The sequence below is a fragment of the Macrotis lagotis genome, chromosome 5 (assembly GCF_037893015.1).
Source record: "Macrotis lagotis isolate mMagLag1 chromosome 5, bilby.v1.9.chrom.fasta, whole genome shotgun sequence".
In the NCBI taxonomy this organism is placed as follows: domain Eukaryota; kingdom Metazoa; phylum Chordata; class Mammalia; order Peramelemorphia; family Peramelidae; genus Macrotis; species Macrotis lagotis.
This window is the reverse complement of record NC_133662.1, coordinates 227,577,246-227,591,865: the sequence shown is the minus strand read 5'-3', so window position 1 is coordinate 227,591,865 and position 14,620 is coordinate 227,577,246. Positions and strand designations below refer to the sequence as shown.

Here is a 14,620-nt window from a genome sequence, read left to right as displayed (position 1 = left end):
ATTCTGAGCCTAAGAGGGTCACAAACACTTTATCATTGGCTTCGACTTCTGAAGACACAGAGATTCCTTTGCAGGCATAAAGGGAAAAATGGGAATAAAGGTAAAAATGACACAGTCCCTGCCCCTCAAGTTTTCATTTTATCCGGGGGGGACAACATGTATCCTATCCAGTCCAATAAACATTGATTAAGCTGGCACTACTATGCCAAGCATCAGGAATACAATCAATAAAAAGTAAGTCTGTACCCTTAGGAAACTTGCAATCTAAAGAAAGGTTGTTCCTTCAGTCCCAAAGAGGATCAAAATGACATCTCTATGCTGGAGTCAAGTTACAGTATGTGGCTGAGCAGACAGACCAATTCTACCCCCAACATTAGATACTGATAGCCATGTGAACACCTGGAGTGGATTCTCTAAATTTGCAACAAGCTAGGAAGAGAAAATACACAGAAGGAGGCAGGAAAGGAGATGGGGGCAGGGAACACCAAGTGAAATCAGGAAGGAGTGATCTGAGAGTCCAGTTTCTGACCTCTCCAGAGGAGGAGTTTGGCACTCTACCCTCCAGTCCTCCCATCAGGGGCTGTGGGAGGGGTGGCAATCAAGGCTTTAATAAAACCTTGAGGGAATGGGTTTATACTGGGAGGAGTATCTTGTTTTGCAAAGTTGAAACGGAACCATAAAAGATAAAGTTGTTGTGGTTGCTGTTGTCTTAACTAGACCTGTGATTCTAATGGCAATGGAAATCCCCAGTGAGGAAACTCCCAGTGCAGAGATGTACTCAGTAATTTACTCTTGGAAAGGTGGGACCACAGTCATAGAGAGAGAGGAAGGACCTGCACCCAAGTCTTCTTGGCATATAAAGAGGTCTCATTTAGCTAACATAACTTGTGCTGTCCCTATACAAACACAGATGTATGTAAAATATATTCAAAGTAATTTTCTGGAGGATTGGTGCACCAGCAGTTTTGAGGATCAGGGAAGACCTCATGGAGGAGGTGGCATTAGAGCTGAGCTTTGAAAGAAACAAAGGATTATGGATTCTGCATGTTGTGCCAGATTAAAACCTAAGTGGGGGAATGTTTGACACAATGAATAAAAGTATAATAAAACACAGATAACATTGAATTTTGAACCTAAGTCAATTTGCAGCCTATAGGATAAAGAGTTAAGGGGAGGAGCCTGTGCAAAGGCTCAGAGATGAAGGAAGAACAGTAATGAGGTCAATTGGAAGGTACTATAGGGTGTAAAGGAGCATAATGAGCCTGGAAAGGTCAGTTGGAGCCACTTAGTGACTGGCCATAGGGGACTTTGCATTTGATTGTAGAGATAATACTGAGCCAATAATTTCCTGGGCGGGAGGATGCCCTGATCAGACCCATGCTCTAGAAATAATCATTTTGTTATTATGTGAAAGATACATCAGGAAGGAAAGGGATTTGAGCCCAAAGACCACTCATGAGACTGGAGGACCATAGGAATCATAGCAGTAAAATTTTCCCTTCCCATCCCCTTAGTTTTCTCTTTTCCAGGATGAACACTTTCGGGAGATCCCCAGACCTTTCATATTCCCCCAATACATAGGGAGAGTCTTCAATGCAAACAGACATATCTTTATTGGGATATAGTTGATGGGAAATGGGAAAGAGACAGGCCTGCATGGAGTCAATTCTATATCTCTGTCTGCTTTTTGATTTCTCCTTGAGTACTGTGATCTGAGTAATAACTCAGAAAATCTTTATTTCCTAGAAGAAGGAGGTCATGCATTGAGGAAAGTTAGGGGAATCTGGGTGAGATGCTACCCCCCCCAATTCCCTCTCACTAGCTCCCTGCCCCATCCCACAGCATCTACCTCATAGATGTTTGTGAGATTCAAAAGAGATAGTATTTGTAAAAAAGTCAGAGCCTTGACCTGCCTAGTCCCTGCCCTATAGAAGAGAGAAATAACTAATGTGGAAAAGACCCAGAGAAATGCTATGGTCATCACAAAAGTTGAGTCCTAATTCCAACTGCCCACTGACTCCTGAGTGTAGTTTTGGTTCCCTTTTCCTTCTTCAGTTCCTCTCTTTTCCTCCTCCACATCCACTTTTGCTTCTCCCTTGTGGGGTTTTCTGGAACCCCACGCTAAGCTCCCTGGCATCCAGTCTCAACCTTCCAGACCCCTGAGTCATAGAATCCCCTCCTCACCCCCATCTCCACCCCAACAGAGACCAAAATAAATACAACTCAGATCTGTCTGGGTGAAGGGCTGAGTTAAGACTGTCCTAATAAGATCAGGGGTCTTTGAGGGTCTCTGTCTCTCACCCCCAAACTCCCTTTTCAGGTTTTGAGGTTCAATGGGACTTCTTCAATTTTCTCTCTCTGTGACCATATCTCTAACAGTTTCAGTCCCAGGCTGGTCACGCTCCTGGCCCGTGGCTGTTGCATGTCCAGCTGCCCCAACCAATAAAATAACCTGGGACTCTCTCATGAGCCAATCAAGGCTTTGAGGAAATGAGTCACCCAGGGGTGGGGGAGAGAGAGCAGCGTGGGCAGAGCATCTCTAGGGCCCTCTCAGAGAGTATCCCTTGCCACTTCCCTCCCCCATGACAAAAGGAACTTACTGGGGGGGGGCTGGTGAAAGAAAGGGGTGCAGAAATGGAGAGAGAGGAGATGGAGCTTGAGGTAATTAAGCTATTCTTCATCACCTTCATCACCTCTCCCCTCCTTCATCAGGGGAGCACCATACACAGGACACTTAAACAAGGGAAAATTTTTGAAACTCGCTACCCCAGGGATAGGAGAGGAAGGCCTCTATTATTAGTACCTGTCCTTTCCTTCCTCCCTACCCCACCCTCTCTCTCCCCTCACTTCCTAGAAGAACTGCTATTTTTTCTAAACAAGAATGAAACCAAAGGCAAGTGTGGGAAAGGCAAGCCTGGCTTTGCCTCCTCCTGTAAACAGTGGGCCAGGGCCAGTGCAATTGCTCAATTCCCCCACTGAGTGTTTTTGTATGCACCTTCAAAATCAGGTTCCGATGGATGTGCGGATGGCTGAAGTGCAGATACATATCTCCAGTGAGGAAACTCGCCGCAGAGAGGAAGACTAACACTTATTCAACAACTCAGACCACAGGGAGGAGTTTGCCCACCCTGGTGGAAGGAAGTAGAGGAGTTACAACGGGAGGGCTAAGAAGACCATCTCACCCTAAAATAGAGTTGGGCAGTGATGGGGACTTAACCAATGGTCATCCCAACTAGGACTAGCTTTCAGTTATATGCCTCCTCCCTCCCTTCCTCCCACCTCCTCTTTTTCTGGAGTACAAAAGACAAATATAGAGAACAAAACTTTATTTAAAAACCATAAAACTGGCCTCATCCCTATTGTTTCCCAACCCCCAATTTTCTCCAAAGAAGAAAAACTTACACAGGGTAGGACCAGGCAGGCAGGGGAAAGGGGGGATTGTCTTCCACTGATTCTTCCCCTTCTTTTTTCCCTCAAGATAAAAAATAATTTAAAAAAAATCAGTCCTTTAACTTTTTTCCAAAACAACAGAGGTAAGGTCCAGCCACCCTAATTGAGGGAGGAAATGCCTAGCTTTTAGGTCCCTGCTCCTCCCCTCAAGGGGACAATGGAGAGTCTTGACTCCAACTGGGTTTAGAAGGATGGTATACCTATGACCCCAGTTGGCTGAAACTGTCCTTTGATCCCAAGAGCTGAGAAGGTTGGGACAGTGGGAGGGATCCAGGTTCTTCCTTAGTAAATTGCCTCATCCATGTTGTCATCGCTGTCACCCCCAAAATCTTCTCCATTGTCAAAATATGACATGATGTAATCTGTCTCCTGAAAGGGGCAGAGAAAAAGTAAAAGGAAAGAATGAGGAGTGTCATTTCAAGCTTCCCTGAAGCCACCCACAGCCACCTTTTAGTAAAAAAAATAACAGGAGCATTGAATCAAACAGGAGAGATAGTTAGAAATCCTTATATTGTTTCAGCATCAGTCCTTCCAGATGGCTTCATTCCTCTAGTACCCCATTTCCCCAACCCTCTGAGGCAGCTGGGATCCTTGGCAGGGAAAGAAAAGAGCTTCTGGTGAAGAGAGATTTCCTCTCACCTCCTCATGCTCTTCTTCATCATACTCCTCCTCCTCTTCATCTTCCTTCTCCTCCTCCTCTTCTTTCTCTTCTTCCTCTTCTGAAGTTACTTCTTCTTCCTTTTTCTCCAAGGTCTTTTGGGGAAGAGATAAGGGGGGACAGGCTCAGTCCCCAAAGGGCCAAATCAAGATATGGCCAGGACAAGAAGGAGGTGTGAATGAAAGCAGGGAAAGGACCAGAGATGAAATTGAATTCACACATACTTTTTCCTCTTTTCTATTCCTTACCCCCCCCAACACACACACACACACACACATACACACACACACACACACACACAAACATTTTTTTACCTCCAGTTTTTGAATGGTTTCTTCCTTCTCTGCTGGGGTTTTAGGAGCCCTCTTGGGGATCACAATTGTTGTCCCTGGTGGAGGAAAGAGAGAATGGAACATCTGGCTGAAAATTTGACTCAGTCTTTGCTCCCTTCCCCGCTCCTTATCTGGGGCAGTCACTTGGGCAGTGGAACTCTGCTGCCCCTTCGTGGCCAATAAGATATAGACTGTAAGGGGCAAAGGGAAGGAGAGGATGGGGCGGTCAGTTATTTTCTGTGCTCCCCAGAAGTTTGCAGGAGGCTGAAGGAGAATATTTGCTCCCCTCACATCACCTAACAATACTCACGTTCTTTCTGTAGTTTTCGAACTCGTATCTTGAGCTCTCTGGGAAGACGCCTCCAATCTAGGGGAAAGGGGTAGGGAAAGCGAGGTCAGTGGGCCTCAGGTTTGAGCCTTCAATTGTGAGAGAGAAGCCACTAGGAGCAACTTGACATGACTGGAGGAAGGTCCCTCAAGGATTTGGGAATGGGGGATAGGTTTAGAGGGCACCCTCTAGCTAATGGGTTTGTGAGGAAGTGTCTGAATGTTTGGGAGGGTCTGAGGAGAACTAAGGAGTGTCTGGAAGCACTGGGGTGGAGGGGGTGTTTCTGGGGACTTTTGAGGAAATGATTTTGGAGGGGATGCGCCACATACCTGGGTTCCAATCAATTGCATTGTCGATCGGGCCTGACATCTGATATTTGTCTGAATAACGCTCTACATCTGAAAGATCAAATACCAAGAATCAGAGGCCTCTTCCTTTCAGGGAGCCTGGATGGGGTGGTGGTGCTTAGGGATGATGTTTCCACCTGGGCCCTCTGTCCCCTACCCTGATAACACTGAGAGCTTCAGTAACAGGCCTTAAGGCTCTTCCACTAACTTCCCAAAGTGGCCAGCATCATTTCTCATTATTCCCCCAACAAAGACTCTGCTAATTTGTTTATTCATAAAATATTTCTTGATCAGCTGCACTCCACAAAACATTGTATAAGGGGGCTACAAAGAGGTACATCTACACTCCAACTAGACTAGTATGCTCCTAAAGTCTTGACTCATTCCCAAATCTCTCCTGGAATGTCTGACTCAAACTTGCCAAAATTCCTTCCTTCTCCTTTAGGAAACCTTCCAAGAATAATCAGATCTACTCAATTTTAAGTCCTCTTTGTCTTTGATAGTCCCTTCTCCATGCACTCAGATAGGCAAATCTCAATCTCTGGTTGATATGAATGGCCAATTGTGGATCTCAGGATGGATTCCACCTGCCCCACCTAGCACACGTCTGGGATGCTTCTCAATGTTATCATTGTGTGTGTGCTCAGAGAACACAAATTACATTTGTTATCAGCCTACATCTTAATTAAGGAAGGAAATCTACTGTTAAAAAAACTATACAGTATGTACCAATGCCTGAGGGAAGACTAGGGATTAGCTGCCATTTTGATTTAGCCATGCCTCTTCTTTCCTCCAAGCCTATGGATAATCAATTGAACTAGGGCATTTTGTAACATGGGCATAAATTTGTTTCTTATGTATCTGTGGCCTTTACTAGATTGAGGGTACTCCAAGGAAGTACCCTTTGCATTGAGAAGGCTTTCAAGGCTCTGGATTCTGGCATTCTCATTAAAGTGTGAGGGTACAAATAAACACATATACAGATATCGATATCATATACATATATGCACATACATGTGTATACATGTCATTCATATCTACATATTTGTGTTGTACACACATTTATGTGTATACATATCTACATACATATAGATACATAGATATAGTTTCTTTACTTTGTACATATTTGTCTCCTTCCTTTGACTCTCCACTCAGGGCTGCTATATATGCTGTCCTTATTCAGGACAGAAGGGCAGCTAGGTGGTCCAGCGGATAAAGCACTGGCCTTGGAATCAAGAGGACAGGAGTTCAAATCCAGCCTCAGACATTTGACTCTTACTAGCCGTGTGACCTTGGGCAAGTCACTTAACCTTGACTGCCTCACATTCAGGGCCATCTCCAGGCATCCTGATTCATATCTGGCCACTAGACCAGATGACTCTGGAGGAGAAAAATGAGGTTGGTGACTTAGCACAGCCCCCTCCCCTCAAATCCAGTTCATGTGCTTGTCATGGCATCACTTCTCTGATGTCGTGATCTTTGAAAATGAAGAACAAACTTTTATTTACTCAAGACAGAAAAGTGGACTTGGAACTGACCTCTCTTAGGTGCGGCTGGACGAATGAAGTAGGGAAGCTGCCTCATGGCCCCACGTAGCTCCTGTTTCAGTGCAAGGACATACTCACCCTCTTCTCCTGAGGGCAGTGGCACTGGACGGAATTCCAGGGGCTGGTGAGAGCAGGAAGGGCAGGGGTCAGTATGGTTAGGGACAGGGAGGACCAGACAGCCCTTTGGAGTGGGAAGGAGGGCAGTATTTGAGGGGTATAAAGGAGGGGGATCGCCTTTCCTCACCATCAAAGAGTAACACTAAAAAAGGTGGGGGGCACTCAAAAGCGTGGATGGTCTAGGGGCACAGCAAGATGAGACATGGTCTTCCCTCCCTGGAGAATATGTATAGAGAAGGGAGGATGAAAAGGATTTCAGGAGGGTTTCGCCAACTTCTAGGATTCTGTGAGTTTTCTGTGGGCAGTCATGAGAGGGAACAGCTGATTGTTGCCAGGACAGAATGACGGATATTGGTGGAGAAGAATGAACACTCACTGGGAAGAGAGGGGAAGGCTTGAGGGTGGGAGGAGGCAGGGCATCCCCCTTCCCAATGCCCACAGCCTCCATGTTGAAGGTGAGCTGACCTCGACCCCGGCCCCGGCCCCCACCCCGGCTGGCCATCGTAGAGGGGGCCTGGCTGTATAGAGATCAGATGGGAGAAGCCTGATAAAGAAAGAGAAAGATGAAGAGACTGTGAGTCTGAGAAGAACCCTGACGATGCTGCCAGCCAAGGACCTGTTGTTCCAGGTACTCCTTTGGCTTTTTCCTCAATCTTCTTCCTACAATCTGCTCATCTAAAATCAGCCTACCTCCTGCATGTTTCTTTTTCTTCATTCCAGAATCAACTAAAAAATTATATTTATCACATTGCCATCCCTTTCCTTTTACCTTCTATATCCAGTTTATTACCAAGTCCTTGACATTTCTCTGTGCAATATCTCACATCTACCTCTTCCTTCTCTCACCACTTCATTCGAAGCCCTTACCATAGCAGGCCTTCTAACTAGGCACCTTTGCCTCCAATCTTCAGTTTGCGGTAGGGTAGGAAAGGCCTGGGAATTCAGATTCTGGTTTTGATACTGACCCACCTGCAGATCCCCTTATAGGACAAATGTTGTAGAGCAGGAAGTGATGGGAGAAGCTAACCCCTCTGTTTTCTCTCCCTTCTTTGTATAGATAAGGAAACTGAGCCTCAAGACCACACAGGTAGCATCAGTCATGATTTGAACCCAGGTCCTCTGACTTCAGATCCAGGGTTCCTTCTAAAGAGCGCTGCATCCAATGAGATTGTATAGACGTGCCCGGCTGACCCATCTTCAAGGGTTACATAAATATCAGTTATCATTGGCGATTATGATCACACACGGTGCTTGGTATTGGAGGAAGATCTGCCAGACCTTTGATTTCAATACGGTAAGGTACTCTGGGTGGAAAAAAGTTCCCTTTACCAGTAAGTTTATAGTCCTAGTATCACAGGGAAATAGAAATGGGGGCACTACGCCATATCTAGGCCAAATATTGACGTAGAAAACCACATATTAACATTACCTATGCTTTATTGTATTTTTTATTAAATATTTCCCAGTTCCATTTTAATGGGATTCAGGCAGCACCAGGGAGTGTTCTCTTGGACCTCGTGTTTAAAAGTTTAATTCTTAACTCAGTTCAGGACCTCCACAATCCGTCCAACCTCGCCCCTCCAAACTGATCATTTTTTAGTTTTTGCAAGGCCGCGGGGTTCAGTGACTTGCCCGAGGCCACGCGGCTAGGTCATTATTAAGGGTCTGAGGCCGGATTTGAACCCAGGTGCTCCTGACTCCAGGGCCGGGGCTCCATCCACGCCACCACCTAGCCGCCCCTTGGGATTTTCTAATTCTAATAATTCCGGCGGTTGCCCCAGCCCATGGGGTCACAAAGGATGCTCTGGATCACGGGCTGTCTAAAGGTTTGACGTCTCTAAAGGCTTTTAATCGCCCCCACTCCAGTCTGGTCTCTCCAATGTGACTGTATTCTTCCGAACCCCCGCACCCGGGAGTCGGGGGCCGTGAGTTCGAATCCAACCTTGCCCCTCCATCCTGAAACCCGCGGTTGGGCCCGCCTATCCCTGGAGGATCTGCTGTCGGACTGGATGGGGGTCCGGCTGCCGGAGCCCCGCCCCCCGCGATGGAAGAGTCCGGGGCCACGGGGGCGCCTCAGTTTACCCATCCTCTAGGAATAGGAGTCCCGGATGGGGCAAGGGGAGGGGGCCTCCCTGGGGCTGCTCCGCGCCCTCAGCCCCCGACGCGCGCGCGCACGTACGCCCGCGCACGCGCACGCGGAGACGGGGCAGGCGGCGGCTGGGGGAAGCCGGTCCCGGCCGGCTCGGGCCCTCCCTCCGCCCCGGAGCCTGCGGGCCGGAAGCGAGCGGCGGCCCGGGCTGGCGGGGCCGCGCTTCCGTTCTTACCTGGAGCCCCTCCCCCGCGCGGGACGCACGCAGCCGCCGGGCCTGCGTCCGGTCTGCCGGTGCGCCGGGCTCCAGCCCCGCCCCCGGGCCGTCCCCATTGGCCGCCCGCAGAACCAATGGCGGAGGAGCGGGGCGGGGCGTCCGCACACATGCAGATGAGGGGGGCGGGCCCGGAGTAGTACCCGAGGCTGCGTGGGCTTCGGGAATCCGGGCACCCGGAGAGCGCCCGAGATGGAGGAGCCGGGCCCGCGGGGTCAGGCTATTCTGGTCCGCGGCTCCCCAGAGCGACAGCGCACAGGGTTCCCTCAATAGCGCGGCATGGGAGCGCCCCCCGGCGGGCCTCCCCCAGGGGTCCCCCCGAAAGCGGCCCTCAGGGATCCGAGTTGCCCCGCCGCCTGCCGCAGAAGCTCCCGCCTCCCGCCCCGCTCTTTTCCTATCTTCCAGCCTTTTTTTTCCCTCTAAATTCTGCACGCACCGAATCCTCCCCCCTCACTTCCTTGCTAAAAATACCTCTCTGTGGGTTGCTGCAGAGTGGCTGAGAGCTGGCGAGAGGGGGGACCGAGGGACTGCAGAGCGGGGAAGCCTGGTGTGGCAGCAGACGCGCCCCGGCTTCCCGGGCTTCTCCTGGGCATGGATGAGGGACTGTCTGTGGACAGGAGGGTCCCTCGTCTTCTCCTTCTCTGGGAATGAGGAATAGAGAGCTCGGATTGGAACGGGAGCGTAGACCTAGGGAGCACCTGCCTGGAGAGCGAGGACAGTGGAGGACTCCTAAGGGGGCAATGGAGCTGTGAAGTGCCTCCCCCACCCCCCTCCATTCAGTCCCTTGAATGTCTGGTTTGGGGGGGGTATTTTTTTATCACTGCTAGCCCCCTCTCCTAGTTGTTTTAGGGACCCCTCCAAGTCCTACAGAGCCTCGCCCCAATCCCCCCACTTTCCATCTCCCTCCCAGCTGGACATACACTTATTCCCAAACAGCACAGATGGGAGTCATGGTAACCATGGAGACGGGGCAGGTGGCAGAGAGGAAGAGACAGTGACAGAGACTGACACAGAGAGAGACAGAGAGAGGAGGAACAAAAAGGCCGAAGGAGATGGCCAAGAATACAGAGGGAGAAGTACAGAATCAGAGAAAGATGAAAACCTGTTAAAGCATATATTGTTTTTAGCTTCTCCCTATTTGCCTCACTGCCTACTTCTCCCTACCCCCCCCCCCCCCCCACTCCGAGATAGAATCAGGGGAAAGGAATTAAAGATTTACTTTCTTGTGTCCAAAAACAGCCTGCATCCACACCTACCTTCCCCAGTTCTGGCTGAGGCCAACCTGGAAGGAATGAGTTTCACATCTCTGGAACTGTGCTCCCCTTAGGAAAGAGGGGTGTACATCAGGCAGCAGAGCACTACCGGGGGTCCTTTATAGAGCCCACAGAACTACGTACACCTTAGGCAGGATACTTGGTCTCTCTTCTCACAGAATTTGGATTTATGATGTCAGGGTTCAGCACCCTTTGAGAGTGTGATTCAGTGGGGTCAGCACACAGCCACAACACGTCAAGTCCTGGAAATTAGTAGCCGGGGAAGTGTTGCTAGAATTTAGGCAGGCAGCCCCGATGGGGCTAGGGAGAGAAGACGTCCCCAACTTGGGTTTGGAGCTACACACAGCTAGATTTAAATGGCTAAGATAGGCTAGTCAGGCTGAGAAAACCTGGGGTAGTGGGGTTTTTTTTTAGAGGGATTGGAAAAGGAGCAGATTTGGTGCCTGCCACCCCCACCCGCAGAGACACATCTATAAATAGCTCCGCCGAGCTCCGCCCCCCCCCTCCCCGAGCCGGCGCTGCGCCCGGGGCGCACGGGAGGAGGGATCCGGAACAGGGGTGCCTAAGCTGGAGCACTGATTCAGAGGGGGCCACAGAGGCCCACCCCCACCATGTGGGTGCTTAAGCACCCGGCTTCTTCGTCCAGACTGCATCCTGGTCCGGGTCCCAGCCCAGGCCCCGGCCGGGAGGAGATCCTGCGGACATACAGGTATGCGGGCACATCGACTAGGAGGGGAACGAGGAGCGAGTGATAGGGAGCCCAACGGGGGGGGCAGGAACTCTGGATTCTTCCCGCTTCTGTTTAAGACCCCCTCGACCCGAGCCGCGACCCCTCCCAGAGCTGCGGCTCCTAGGCAAGGGGGCAGGCGCTGGGGATGGATGGGTGTGCGCGAGGGAAGGGGGACGCGGTGGTTCTGAGGGGAGGTCTGCGCTCTGGCAAGGGCTATTTTGGAGAGAGGAGGCGGAAATTCAGTGGCTGGGGGGGCTGAGGGTGAAGGTTGGGGTGCGGACATTCCCGCGCGCGCACACTCGCGCTTGCACGAGCATTCCTGGCGGGCGGGTGCGCGCGAGCTCTTTTTTTCAGCCAAGCCTTCCGGGGGGCAGAGGCCGGCCCCGGGAGCCACAGTGACCCGCTCCACGTCTCCGTGTCTCTGTGATCCCCCTGTCTTGTCTCTCTGCCCGTGTCTGTCCGTGTCGGTCTGTCTCTCTGACAGGGAGCCCCGCAGCCGGCGAGCCTCAGCCCTCCTCTAGACACTGCCCCCATCCTCGCCCCGCATCCCCCTCCCCGCCTCCTCTTCTGCCTCCACCCCCGCCCCCACCCCCTTGGCCATGCTGCACGCCGAGGGGCACGCTCTCCTGCGGGCAGTGGGCCAGGGGAAGCTGCGCTTGACTCGGTTGCTCTTAGAGGGAGGTGCTTACGTGAATGAGGGCGACGCGCAGGGGGAGACTGCGCTGATGGCCGCCTGTCGGGCCCGCTACGACGATCCCGAGAACCGGGCCCGCATGGTCCGCTACCTCCTGGAGCAGGGCGCGGACCCCAACATAGCCGACCGGCTGGGGCGCACGGCGCTCATGCACGCCTGCGCCGGAGGTGGGGGAGCCGCGGTGGCCACCCTTCTCCTGGCCCACGGCGCTGACCCGTCGGCCCGCGACCACGCGGGCGCCTCCGCTCTGGTCCACGCTTTGGACCGCGGGGATCGCGAGACCCTCTCGGCCTTGCTGGACGCCTGCAAAGCCAAGGGCACGGAAGTCATCATCATCACCACGGACACTTCGCCCTCGGGCACCAAGAAGACCCGCCAGTATCTCAATTCTCCTCCCTCCCCGGGGGTCGAAGACCCGCCCACTCCCGTCCCGACCCCAGGGGTTTGCATGTCGCCTTCGGAAATCCAACTGCAGACTGGAGGGGGAGGAAAAGGGGTGCTGTCTCCTCGGGCCCAAGAGGAGGAGGAGAAGCGGGACGTGTTCGAATTCCCCCTCCCCAAGCCCCCGGACGACCCCGCTTCTTCCGAGCCCCTCCCCAAACCACCCCGCCACCCGCCACCCAAGCCACTCAAGAGGCTCAATTCCGAGCCTTGGGGGCTAGTCGCCCCTCCTCAACCGGTCCCTCCGGCCGAGGGGCGACTGGCCACCGACCGACTGATTGCCGAATTCAACGGCCTGGCGCTGACTAGTCGGCCCCGGCTCTCCCGGCGCCACAGCACCGAGGGGCACGAGGAACCCCCGCCGTGGACTGAAAAAGTGACAGGTGGAGGGGCCCTTTCCCGGCGCAACACGGCGCCGGAGGCCCAGGATTCGGCTCCCCTGCCCGGGCTGAAGCACAAGCTGAGCCGCATGGAGCCGGTGGAGCTGGACGGCCCTTGTCACCCATGCACTGACTCTCCGGACTCCAGCCGCTTGTCTCTAGAGCGCCGCCGCTATAACGCTTCCCCGCTGACCCTCCCTCCGGCCGGCTCGGTCCCGTCCCCCGGGCAGTCCCAGGAGAGCCTCCCCGGGGCAGTGTCTCCTCTGAGTGGGCGGAGACGGAGTCCCGGGCTGCTGGAGCGGAGGGGCTCCGGGACGCTGCTCCTGGACCACATCTCGCACACCCGGCCAGGCTTCCTGCCGCCTCTCAACGTCAGCCCCCACCCTCCCATCCCAGACATTCGCCCTCTGCCGGGCTGTCGGGCCCCGTCCCTCCCCGCCCCCCATTACTCCGGAGGCCTGGGGTCTCCCAGGGCCAAGCGGAAACTAGTGAGACGGCACTCCATGCAGACGGAGCAGATAAGACAGCTAGGGGGCTTCCAGAGTCTGGGGGGTCCGGGAGAACAGGGGCGCTGAGGGCTGAGAGGAGCTCCCATTGGTGTGGACAAGGCTCCAGCAGGACAATGGAGGCCAGCGGCTCCCATACACCATGCACACATGCACACTCCCCCCCACCCCACCCCCCACACGAGGCCTCTTGTATGCTGCTGCAGAGCACACTCTTTGAAGAGATGCACGTGTTTCCGGGCACAGAGCACTTTACCTAAAAGGTCACCAGGCCTCTCACACGTACTGGGCAGTCACACACATAGAGGGGTAGTGTGTGCTGCTGGTGCAAAAGTGCTCTTGCACGTGGGGTCAGGTGAGCTCACAGGCACTCTGCACTTGCATGCCCCATAAGGTCGAAGGTGCTCACTGGCACATGGGCCCCAAGACAAATGTGCACTTGTTCACGGGCAGGGAGACCACCTGCTAAAGACTAGTGCCTAACCTAACCTCCCTCCTTCCCCCTCTGAAAAAAAAATCTCCACCAATCCCTTGCCTTCTTGTGCTTGCAATTATTTATTTCTACTTATTAGGTACAGTGGCACATGGCCTATACTCCCAGTGGACATGTCTTGACTCTTTTGGGATCCCCTTATTAGATTGGGTTCTCTGATTGGGCTCTCCCGCCCTGACTTCCCTACCCCACACACCTCGGGAAAATGTTGCTTTCCAGCCCCTGAGTTTCCTTTCTGAGAGGGAACTTCTTGCTGCACCCAGCTCTGCTGCTCCCCTCATTGTTCCCTCCACTCTTCCTTCCTTGCCTTCAACAGTCCAGATACTTCCTTATCCCAAGTCAATTCAGTATACCAGGTTGTCTTGTCTTCCCAGGAGAAGTGGGGCATGCAGTCCAAACTGCCCTTTGAAGTGAGCAGTTTTATGTGTCCTCCCAAAGGCAGAGGAGGGCAGTGATCTTAATCCCCCACCTGACATATCCAAATAAAGGTGTTCAGAAGTTTCAACCAAGTCTCTCCACTCACTTTGGGAGGAGGGGATGGGCTGGGCAATCCTGAACCTAATCATAACTTCAACAATCAGTGAAAGCCCTGCAGAGGTGGTAGAGGAAAGCTAACAACTTTCATTTCCTCATCTCAAAATCTCTATTCTTTTCCTCTCACTTTCCTCCGGATCCTTAGGGTCGAGCTAACTCAGGTTCACCCACCAGGAAAGAACATGTGAATTTGGTGCCCTGAGGTTGTCAGCATACTAAAAACGTAGTGTGGCTGTTAATACCGACTTAATAGATGAGCAAACAGTTGGAGAGATTAAGGGACTGGCCTATGATTACATTAGTAAATAAAAACAGCAAAGTTACAGGTCCAACCCCTGATTTCAGGGCGACCCAAACTCTTTCTACTCCCCCACTTTGCTTAGCATGTTTAATCACTCATTGGTCTGAGGATGTCCAAACACCTTC

At 52.3% G+C, this 14,620-nt stretch overlaps 2 protein-coding genes across 9 annotated transcripts; one reads left to right on the top strand and one right to left on the bottom strand.

The window, feature by feature from the left end:
• Positions 1-942: 942 nt before the first annotated feature.
• Positions 943-12,341, bottom strand: POLR3GL (RNA polymerase III subunit GL). 8 transcript variants are annotated; one of them, XR_012468718.1, is made up of 11 exons: positions 10,399-10,821; positions 9,614-9,783; positions 7,156-7,323; positions 6,654-6,783; positions 5,098-5,166; positions 4,751-4,807; positions 4,423-4,496; positions 4,090-4,203; positions 3,651-3,819; positions 3,403-3,472; positions 943-3,128 (listed from the first exon to the last, which is right to left on the bottom strand). XR_012468718.1 is itself a non-coding variant. In XM_074188644.1 (10 exons), exons 4-10 carry the CDS (start codon positions 7,279-7,281, stop codon positions 3,733-3,735), a joined length of 657 nt encoding a protein of 218 aa, XP_074044745.1. In that variant the 5' UTR covers positions 7,282-7,323; positions 9,614-9,783; positions 10,399-10,658; positions 11,836-12,341; the 3' UTR covers positions 3,309-3,732. The 8 variants fall into 8 exon arrangements, 5 of the variants coding, with proteins under 5 accessions (XP_074044745.1, XP_074044744.1, XP_074044746.1 ...); XR_012468716.1 differs by having other exon boundaries at positions 1,846-3,128; positions 3,403-3,819; XR_012468717.1 differs by lacking the exon at positions 943-3,128 and having other exon boundaries at positions 3,309-3,472.
• ANKRD34A (ankyrin repeat domain 34A) lies at positions 11,721-14,548 on the top strand. Its single transcript, XM_074188641.1, has one exon. The coding sequence runs from the start codon at positions 11,746-11,748 to the stop codon at positions 13,234-13,236; it is 1,491 nt and encodes a 496-aa protein (XP_074044742.1). The 5' UTR covers positions 11,721-11,745; the 3' UTR covers positions 13,237-14,548.
• The last annotated feature ends 72 nt before the right edge of the window (positions 14,549-14,620 follow it).